The sequence below is a fragment of the Dipodomys merriami genome, unplaced genomic scaffold (assembly GCF_024711535.1).
Source record: "Dipodomys merriami isolate MVZ:Mamm:240054 unplaced genomic scaffold, mDipMer1.0.p SCAF_636, whole genome shotgun sequence".
Lineage (NCBI taxonomy): Eukaryota > Metazoa > Chordata > Mammalia > Rodentia > Heteromyidae > Dipodomys > Dipodomys merriami.
Genome location: NW_027206220.1, coordinates 22,095 through 32,607, shown reverse-complemented (window position 1 = coordinate 32,607; position 10,513 = coordinate 22,095). Strand labels below are relative to the sequence as shown.

General features: G+C 59.4%; 1 protein-coding gene across 1 annotated transcript; it reads right to left on the bottom strand.

The window, feature by feature from the left end:
- Positions 1 to 4,257: 4,257 nt before the first annotated feature.
- LOC138815298 (proline-rich protein 2-like) lies at positions 4,258 to 5,595 on the bottom strand. The gene has a single exon (XM_070004629.1). The coding sequence runs from the start codon at positions 5,593 to 5,595 to the stop codon at positions 4,258 to 4,260; it is 1,338 nt and encodes a 445-aa protein (XP_069860730.1).
- Positions 5,596 to 10,513: the final 4,918 nt, after the last annotated feature.

Here is a 10,513-nt window from a genome sequence, read left to right as displayed (position 1 = left end):
AAGGCCATGAAGAGGCAGGAGGTTTCGTGTTAGTGAGCGGAGGCGCTGGAGAGCCCTGGCTCTACCTGTGGAGGTGCCATCTCTGGCTGCCCAGGGACCCCCGTGGGGTGTCTGGCGGTGTGTGGAGCGGGTCCTGTGCCATCGGCTGCCCTGGGAGGTCAGCCACAAGGCCCAGACCAGCCTGGCGCCCAACCCTGGGCTGAACCTTAGGCCAAAATGAGCAACGACTTCTTGACAACCTGCCAGCCCGCGGTCTGTTCGCAACAGACAACTGCCCAGGATGCTTCTAGAAGGGGCATCAGGGGCACAGCCAGTGGGTCCCGCTCTCCTGCAGGTGCCGGGTCCCCTCTCGGCCGGCGGCACGGTGTCAAGACTCAGGACACTGTGGGCCTGGCCTGCGAGGTCCCTGCCTGGGGTGAGGGCAGCAAGAGGCCGCAGCGGCCCCTCTCCTCGGGCGCCGGAGCCATGCCTCTCAGCTCCTCCGGACGAGCAGGGACTGGGGGTGATCGCCCCCCGCCAGCCAGGGGTGGCTCTGCAGAGAGGCCATTCGGCCACCTCCCAGTCCCACCTCCCATGAAGGACTGGAGAGGACCCCGGCGTCCGGCAGGCTGGTGCGCGGGCCAGGCCTCACCGGCTTGGAAACGCGTGCACTCAGGCTCTCGCCCGAGTTCACTAGGGGTGGGGTCACAGAGAGCGTAAGGAACGCCACCCACAGCCGCAGCCCACACAGACGCACCGGGAGGCATCGGCCGGCGACCCAGCGGCCTGTGCCTCTGTCAGGAAGCCACAGGCTGCGGCCGGCGCGGCCTGCCCGCCCTCTGTCCCAGGGTGTCCATCTTCTGGTGCTGCCCAACGGAAAAATCCCAACATAAAATCGGATGAACTTTACACGGTGTCACCTCGTCCTGCATGCAGGGGGCAGGGCCGTCTAGGCCACCTGCTCGCTCCCTGGCTGTCCGGATTCTTCCGGGCGCCTTTCATTGGGTGGACAATGGCCCCAACTTGCGGAAGCAGAGGCAGAGGCAGGGCGGGTGGGCTCGTGCGTGGGAAACACCTCAGGGGAAAGGGGTTTGGTGCTGTTTGCAGTGGCCAGCGTGGACGGGGTTTGCAGCGTGCGTCCTCACAGATGACCGGCACTAGTTCACGGGGCGCCACCCTCGGACACTCTTTTTTTTTTTTGCTCCCTTGTGTGTGCATTTTCCATCAATTCCTAGCGTTCCATCCTTAAACACACTAAGCAGCAAACTAAACAACGCCAGCCAAACAGCCCTGCTGCCAGTTCAAGCTTCCCCTTTGCCCGCCGGAGCCCTTTTCTGGATGAGCCGCAGAGTTAAATTGACCAGCACAGGGTCCCAAGTGACGGCTCTTTTCAATTCAAAGCAAAAGAAAGCCTCTTCGCTTCCCCTCCTCAGCTGCCGGAGGCCGGGAGGAGAAGCCCACGCGTGGTTGTCCGTTACCTGCTTTTCTGTCCTGTGGACTGGACTCTCCATGCTCTTTGTTCTGGCTTTTCCATTTATATTTGAAGTTGCACTGATTTGATGGCACATGAGCTATAAAGACGACTTAGGGTTTCCACGCCGCCGCGGCTGTTCTGCTGTTGCTCCTTGTGTTCTCTGGCCCCTCTCTCCCATCAGCCGACCAGGTGGCACCCTGCGGGGGGGGGGGGGAGGGGAGGGATGTCACAGTAGAAAGATGAGAAGCATCTTTTGTGTTTCAGGGCCTGAGCCCCAGGGCTGGACGCAGGGGAGAGGCAGGCGGAGCCAGTGCGGAGAAAGCAGGTGGAACTTTCCAGCTGGGGGAGCAGGGAGGGAAAGGGAGCCAGCCCTCCCCGCCCCTTCCCTGGGTGGCGTTGGTGCCTGCCTTCCAGCTGGAGCAGGGAGGGGAAGTTGGAGAGGGCAGACCCCAGTCACAGAACGTCTGTACCAAAGGAGCCAGGGCCCTGCCTCCTACGTGAAGCCCAGGGGACACACGGAAACGGCTGTGTGGTGACACCGGGCCGAGACTCCTATCCTCAGTGGGGCAGAGTGGAGAGGCAGGCAAAGCAGCCATCCGGAGCCGGGGGACGGGCGAGGTAGGCATCCCACGCCTAGTCAACGTGGGCAATGTGGGCTCTCCAGGGCTCACCGGACACCTGGCTAAGCTCGGGGCCCAGGGAGCAACGGCACTGCCACAATCTGGGGTCCTGTTGGTGTTTGTAGCTGGTACCACTTGAAAGTGGTGTCTTCCACCCAGCTGTGTGGATGATGGAGGTGGGGCTGTCACTGTGTGGATGATGGAGGTGGGGCTGTCACTGTGTGGATGATGGAGGTGGGGCTGTCACTGTGTGGATGATGGAGGGGGGCTGTCGCTGTCACTGTGTGGATGATGGAGGGGGCTGTCGCTGTCGCTGTGTGGATGATGGAGGGGGCTGTTACTGTCACTGTGTAGATGATGGAGGTGGGGCTGTCGCTGTCGCTGTGTGGGTGATGGAGGGGGGCTGTCGCTGTCACTGTGTGGATGATGGAGAGGGGCTGTCGCTGTCACAGTGTGGATGATGGAGGGGGCTGTTACTGTCGCTGTGTGGATGATGGAGGGGGGCTGTTACTGTCACTGTGTAGATGATGGAGGTGGGGCTGTCGCTGTCGCTGTGTGGGTGATGGAGGGGGGCTGTCACTGTGCTGTGTGGATGATGGAGGGGGGCTGTTGCTGTCTCTGTGTGGATGATGGAGGTGGGGCTGTCGCTGTGTGGATGATGGAGGGGGGCTGTTACTTGTCACTGTGTGGATGATGGAGGGGGGCTGTCGCTGTCACTGTGTGGATGATGGAGGCGGGACTGTCGCTGTCGCTGTGTGGATGATGGAGGCCAGGCTGTCGCTGTCACTGTGTGGATGATGGAGGTGGGGCTGTCGCTGTCGCTGTGTGGATGATGGAGGCGGGACTGTCGCTGTCACTATGTGGATGATGGAGGTGGGGCTGTCACTGTGTGGATGATGGAGGGGGGCTGTTGCTGTCACTGTGTGGATGATGGAGGTGGGGCTGTCACTGTGTGGATGATGGAGGTGGGGCTGTCACTGTGTGGATGATGGAGGGGGGCTATCACTGTGTGGATGATGGAGAGGGGCTGTCGCTGTCACTGTGTGGATGATGGAGAGGGGCTGTCGCTGTCACTGTGTGGATGATGGAGGTGGGCTGTCGCTGTCGTTGTGTGGATGATAGAGGGGGGCTGTCGCTGTCGCTGTGTGAATGATGGAGGTGGGGCTGTCGCTGTCACAGTGTGGATGATGGAGGGGGCTGTCGCTGTCGCTGTGTGGATGATGGAGGGGGGCTGTCGCTGTCGCTGTGTGGATGATGGAGGGGGGCTGTCGCTGTCGCTGTGTGGATGATGGAGGGGGGCTGTTACTGTCACTGTGTGGGTGATGGAGGCGGGGCTGTCACTGTCACTGTGTGGATGATGGAGGGGGGCTGTCACTGTGCTGTGTGGATGATGGAGGGGGGCTGTCACTGTCGCTGTGTGGATGATGGAGGGGGGCTGTTACTGTCACTGTGTGGGTGATGGAGGCGGGGCTGTCACTGTCACTGTGTGGATGATGGAGGGGGGGTGTCACTGTGCTGTGTGGATGATGGAGGTGAGGCTGTTACTGTCACTGTGTGGATGATGGAGGTGGAGCTGTCACTGTGTGGATGATGGAGAGGGGCTGTCGCTGTCACTGTGTGGATGATGGAGGGGGGCTGTTGCTGTCGCTGTGTGGATGATGGAGGGGGGCTGTCGCTGTCGCTGTGTGGATGATGGAGGGGGGCTGTCGCTGTCGCTGTGTGGATGATGGAGGTGGGGCTGTCGCTGTCTCTGTGTGGATGATGGAGGGGGGCTGTCGCTGTGTGGATGATGGAGGGGGGTTGTCGCTGTCGTTGTGTGGGTGATGGAGGGGGCTGTAGCTGTGCTGTGTGGATGATGGAGGTGGGGCTGTCGCTGTCTCTGTGTGGATGATGGAGGGGGCTGTCGCTGTCGCTGTGTGGATGATGGAGGGGGGCTGTCGCTGTCGTTGTGTGGGTGATGGAGGGGGGCTGTAGCTGTGCTGTGTGGATGACGGAGGGGGGCTGTCGCTGTCGTGTGGGTGATGGAGGGGGGCTGTAGCTGTGCTGTGTGGATGATGGAGGGGGGCTGTCATCTCTGGTCCTCTCTGGCCTGGCCCCGCCTTCTCCTGTCTCTCAAGTGACCCTGGACGGTGCCGGGTCAGTGGGGCCCTGGCCCTCCTGTGGTAACTTCCCTTCCGGCTCTGATTAAGAATTCAGCCTCCGCCCGTGCTGGGTTGGGCGGCGGGGCCGGGGCCGCGCCTGGCTGTGGACGTGGGCGCAAGGCCGCGAGGCCACGAGGCCGGGACAGGGGACAGGAGGCCGAGACGCTGGACGCCGACCATCCCCGCCCCGGCGTCCCCGTGCCGTCCGGGGGGTGGGGGGTCCCGTGCGGTCGGGGGGGGGGGGGTGGGGGGTCCCGTGCGGTCGGGGGGGTGGGGGGGTCCCGTGCCGTCGGGGGGGTGGGGGGCTCCCGTCCCGTCGGGGGGGGTGTCGGGGGTCCCGTGCCATCGGGGCGGTGGGGGGGTCCCGTCCCGTCGGGGGAGTTGGGGGGTCCCGTGCCATCGGGGCGGTGGGGGGTCCCGTGCCGTCGGGGGAGTTGGGGGGTCCCGTGCCATCGGGGGTCGGGGTCCCGTGCCGTCGGGGCGGTGGGGGGTCCCGTGCCGTCGGGGGAGTTGGGGGGTCCCGTGCCGTCGGGGGGGGGTCGGGGGGGGTCCCGTGCCATCGGGGGTCGGGGGTCCCGTGCCGTCGGGGGGGGGTCGGGGGGGGTCCCGTCCCGTCGGGGGTCGGGGGTCCCGTGCCGTCGGGGGGGGTCCCGTCCCGTCGGGGGGGTCCCGTCCCGTCGGGGGTCGGGGGGTCCCGTGCCGTCGGGGGTCGGGGGTCCCGTCCCGTCGGGGGTCGGGGGTCCCGTGCCGTCGGCGTCCCCTGGCGGCCGCGTCTCGCGCCGCCCCCGTCCGCCCCGACCCCTCCCGGCCCCGGGCGCCCGCTGCGGGACACCGCACCGAGGACACGGACCGGCCCGCGTCGGAAGCCGGGCTCCGGGGCGCCGCACGGCGGGGCGGACGCGGGGGACCCCGAGCCTGGACGGGCGCCCGTCATCCGCCCCGGTGGGGGAGGCGCCGCCCCGCCACCTCCAGGCCCGCGGGGCGCGGCCACGGGGGGGCGCCGACAACGCTCGAGGCCCGCGGGGCCACCGGGAGCGCGGGGGGGGGTGCACCGGGGAGCGCGGGGGGCAGAGGTACGGGGGGGCGCGGGGGCGCCATCGGGGGGCGCCATCGGGGGGCGCCATCGGGGGGCGCCATCGGGGGGCGCGGGGGACGCGGGGGGCGCCATCGGGGGGCGCCATCGGGGGGCGCGGGGGGCGCGGGGGCGCCACCGGGGGGGCGCCATCGGGGGGCGCCATCGGGGGGCGCCATCGGGGGGTGGGGGGGCGCGGGGGCGCCATCGGGGGACGCGGGGGGCGCCATCGGGGGACGCGGGGGGCGCCATCGGGGGACGCGGGGGGCGCCATCGGGGGGCGCCATCGGGGGACGCGGGGGGCGCCATCGGGGGGCGCCATCGGGGGACGCGGGGGGCGCCATCGGGGGTCGCCGCCCGCCTCCCGCCCGCCCCGCGCCGCCTGCAGCCCACCGCGGTCGGCCGCACAGTGAGACCGTCCCGCCTCCCAAACATCCCGGGAGCAGCGTCCGGCGAGCACCGAGAGCCGCGGCCTCCCACGGACGCGGCCCGGCTCTAGGACCCCGGGCTCCGTGACACCCGCGGGGCCGGGGAGGGGCGGCCCGGGCGCGAGGGCTGGCGAGGGGAGGACCCCCCCCCCCATGAGGGGCCCAAACCAGAGACACGAGGTAGGTGTGAGAAGAACATCCGTTAAAAGATCATCACAGGACTTGAACTGACGCTGTCCAGCAGTGGGTGGGTGCCTGGAGCCGGCTCCCTGGCGGGACTGCCTCCAGAGCCCACCAGGGCAAGGTCCGCCCGGGCAACATCACAGACTCCACCTCAAAGAGAAGAGAGAACGAAGACGGGAAGGAAGGAAAGAGGAGAAAAAGAAAAAGAAAGGCTGTGAGTGGGCAGCATTTATTTTGGTGGTGGTGGTGCTTTTGCCAGTCCTGGGGCTTGAACTCAGGGCCTGGGCGCTGTCCCTGAGCCTCCCGTGCTCAGGGCCAGCGCTCTACCACTTGAGCTGCAGCGCCACTTCCAGCTTTTTCTGAGTGGTTTATTGGAGATAAGAGTCTCCCACACTTTCCTGCCTGTGCTGGCTTTGAACCGTGACCCTCAGGTCTCCTGAGTAGGATCACAGGCATGAGCCACCAGCGCGACATTAGTGACCAGTTTTTAAAAACCTACAGCTTTCTCAGTGAGTAAAACTAAAATACTCACGAACGGCAACAGCACCACAGAGGAAGGTGAAGACCAAAGATCTCCGTCTGGTCTCCTGGGCTCTTCTGTAAGGAGCCGTGCAGTGGACAGCTGCCTTCCTGCCGAAGACACTTTAAACGTCCACGAGATCCATTCTGTCCACAACTTTTGACATGAAACAAAAGAACTCTCAGGACATCTTCATACAGAGTGGAAAGAAATTTGGTCTAAAGGTTAAGATGAGAAAATTCAAATTATAATTTGGCAATAAGGAAGTGGTTTAAATAATTTAAAATGAAGGATGAGCTACAGGAAGTTGTTCTTTGGTGGTCGTTTTTGTTTCAATCGCCACAAGCAAGACGTAGATTTAAAAAATAGACCACAGGGCACAGCTAGCGTTTCTGACAGGCATGTGCAGGCAGGATTCTAGAAACAGCAATCATTTAACAAATTGTGCCATTAAAAGTCATAATAGGTCTAAGAGCTGTTCTTGAAAGAACTTACTAAGTAATTTGACCTACATAATCATCTTGTTAAATTCATTTGATATCATGAGACAGTTTGTGGAATATGCATAGTACATTATATTAAAGAGAAAAGTACCCTTCAATTGGTATCTGATGTGCACTTTGCAATCACAGCTATTAGTTGTCTATAAAACTCCTAGACATGATTTGATTTGATTACTATTATATCATTTTACTTTGTAATGTATAGGGGGGTGGAGATCACTGGTCTGCTTTTGCTTACTAGGAAATTCTTAATGAAGGATGTTTTATTTATGAACTTAAAGAGACACATGGATTGCTGGTGGCTAAACTGATGATTCTGCTGCCGTACTTGTCAAAACTATGGCTCTAATTCGATAGTGGGGCGACAGTGGGTCTCTGAGTTGATCTCTGCCTCAGCAAGCTGGCGTGGGCCTGGGATAGCTCCTCCTGAGAGGAACTCCACCAGCGGCTCACAGGAGGCCATCAACACCAAGCGCCAGCAGCGAGAAGACCTCAGCGCCCTTGCTCAACCGTACACTGGCTGTGCTTTACCTCCTAAGTCAGCGACCGAGGAGGGTACTTGACGTGACTAGTCTGCGTGGAAGCCGAGTGTTTCCACAAGAAGTGAATGGAGAACACTCAGGGAAGAGCAAAGGAAGAGAGACAGGAGGACTCGCGGAGTGCCTTCTAGGTACCAGGCCCTGGGCTCACGAATAATGAGCTTCAGAAATTATTACCAGTCCCTCTCGCTTAATCCTACACAAAGCTGGGAGTGACAAAGAAACTGGCCTTCTCTGCTGGGCTGAACACAAGTTTTTTGCCCAGCACCTCACTCCCTCCGGGCCAAACCACCGAAGTCCTGTGAGCCACCGGCAATCTCTGCTGTTAACCCTTCAAAGGGAACACGTGATCAGAATTTTATTACAAGTACCCTCAGGCACAAGAACACTGGCCCTAAGCCAGGTGCTGGTGGCCCAGAGTTCAAGCCCCATGACCAATAACAACAACGAAAAAAGGAAGAATGAAAGAAGAAAGAGCAAACACTGGCCCTTGTAAATTTACAGAACTCTTATGAAATCATCAGCTGTGGAATGATTTTATTTGTATGATTTGCCTTTCAGGTCAAATTAGTGATATTTCAAGGCAAAACATCGAAGGGTTCTAATTTAAGTTGCGAACTGAGATATGGTTCAGATGCTTTCTCTATTATTATTATTATTTCTGCTGATCCGGGGGCTTGAACTCAGGGCCTGGGCGCTGTCCCTGAGCTCCTCTTTGCTCAAGGCTAGTGTACTACCACTTGAGCCACAGCTCCACTTCTGGCTTTTTGGTGGTTCATTGGCGATGAGAGTCTCACAGACTTTCCTGCCTGGGTTGGTTTCAAACTGCAATCCTCAGATCTCAGCCTCCTGGGTAGCTAGGATGACAGGCGTGAGCCACCCGCACCTGACTTCCATTATTTTATTTATTTTTGCCAGTCCTGGGGCTTGAACTCAGGGCCTGGGCGCTGTCCCTGAGCTTCTCTGTGCTCAGAGCTAGCACTCGAGAGCCACAGCACAACTTCTGGCCTTTTCTGTGTATGTGATACTGAGGAATCGAACCCCGGTGAGTGCTCTACCATGGAGCCACCCTCCCGGCCCATCCCAGGATGTCAGTACTTGGAGTGCTTAAACCTGGCAGAGCAGCTCGGTTTCACAGCGCCCCCTGCTGTTGTCTGGTGAGTTTTACCGCTCCACTCCAACCAGAGAGTGCAGACCCGGAAAGAAGCCAACACTGGCCCAGGTCCGGTGGTCAGCTTTTAGGGCCCAGAAATGAACCCGAATATGAGCAGGCTCAGGTTCGCCGAACAGAACCCTGGGTCTTCTTCCACCGCAACTTCTCCCAAGTTCCTAGGCCTCTTGGTTGGGCCTTTAGACAGCTAACCAACACTTCCTAGTCCCACTGCTGATGCCACCATCCCGGCCTGGCCCGGCGGGGGGCATCCTGGCACCCGGAGTGGCCAGCCGCTCAGCCTCAGATTGGAGGTGCAGCCTGGTCACACCCGGAAGGCCTTCACACACGTCTCCAGAAGCAAACCAGGAGACACAGCAGGACGTGGACCTCGGTGCAGGACGTGGACCTCGGTGCAGGACGGACTACCTTCCCCAAAGGGTAACTCTTCATTGTTTATCCACACGCATGCCTTCCCTATCACATCTCCTTTATCCGCTCCTCTGCCCACAGTTGTTCCACACCTTGCCACTGTGAATGGCACCAAGGGGACAACATGCTCCTTCATGACAAAAACTTCTAAATAGTTTTAGTTTTCGAGGCACGTCCATGCTTTTTCTATATCCATCACCCGCCCGTGTGCATGGCTGGCTTCCTGTCCACCTCCTCAATGCTGGCTGTCTTTCAATGTAGGTGATAGCTCGCTGTGATTCTGTTTCTCTAATTATTGATACATATATTTCTTGGTCTTTGAGAAATACCCAGTAGATCCTTTGACCATTTTTAAAATCAGGTTTTCTCTGGGCCTGGGCGCTGTCCCTCAGCTCTTCAGCTCAAGGCTAGCGCTCTACCACTTGAGCCACAGCACCACTTCAGCCTTTTCTGTGTATGTGGTGCTGAGGAATTGAATCCAGGCCTCATGCATGCGAGGCCAGTGCTCTACCACGGAGCCACCTTCCCAGCCCTGCTACTGTGTATTTTTTATGTATTTTTAATATAAACTTTTCCTTATTTGCAAATATTTCATTCCTCTCGGTTTCTCTTTCTGGTGGTACTAGAGTTTGAACCCAAGGCTCTGTGCTTACTTAGAGATATGATGTTAGGTTTTTCACCTGGGGATCTTTTCTAATATGGACATCTGTCATGGTAAATTTCCCTCTAGGTATTTTTTGGCATATAAACAGGTGATTACATTTTTTTTTAAGAACATCTTTAGGTTCATAGCAAAATGAAGCAGAAACTCCAGGGAATACTCTTTCTCCTGCGCTGGAGAACCCTGCATTAGACTCCTTCGTTCCTGCAGCTGAGGGATCCGCCAGGTGCCCCAAGTTGACAGGTTACGTTATGGATCCTTCTTGTCTTGGTGTCTGCAGGCTGACCTGGAACTTGCTATACAGAAAGTAGAAAAGCCTTGTTATGAATTTACAGTCCTCTTGCTTCAGCCTCCTGCGTACTGAGGTGACAGGCGTGTGTTACCACACCTGGCCCAAGCCATTGGTTCTGATGAATGTATGGTATATACCCCACTCCAGCAGTCTACGAGATAGTTCAGGGCTCTAAACAGCCTCCTCACTCCCTGGAACCGCGCCTTTCTCATCTTAAGTCCTCTTGCTGTGTGTGCACGCTGTGCATGTGTGTGCACGTGTGTGCATTCGGTCCTTTGCATGCGTGTGCACGCTGTGCACGTGTGTGCATTCGGTCCTTTGCATGCGTGTGCACGCTGTGCATGTGTGTGCACGTGTGTGCATTCGGTCCTTTGCATGCGCGTGCACGCTGTGCATGTGTGTGCATTCGGTCCTTTGCATGCGTGTGCACGCTGTGCATGTGTGTGCATTCGGTCCTTTGCATGCGTGTGCACGCTGTGCATGTGTGTGCACGTGTGTGCATTCGGTCCTTTGCATGCG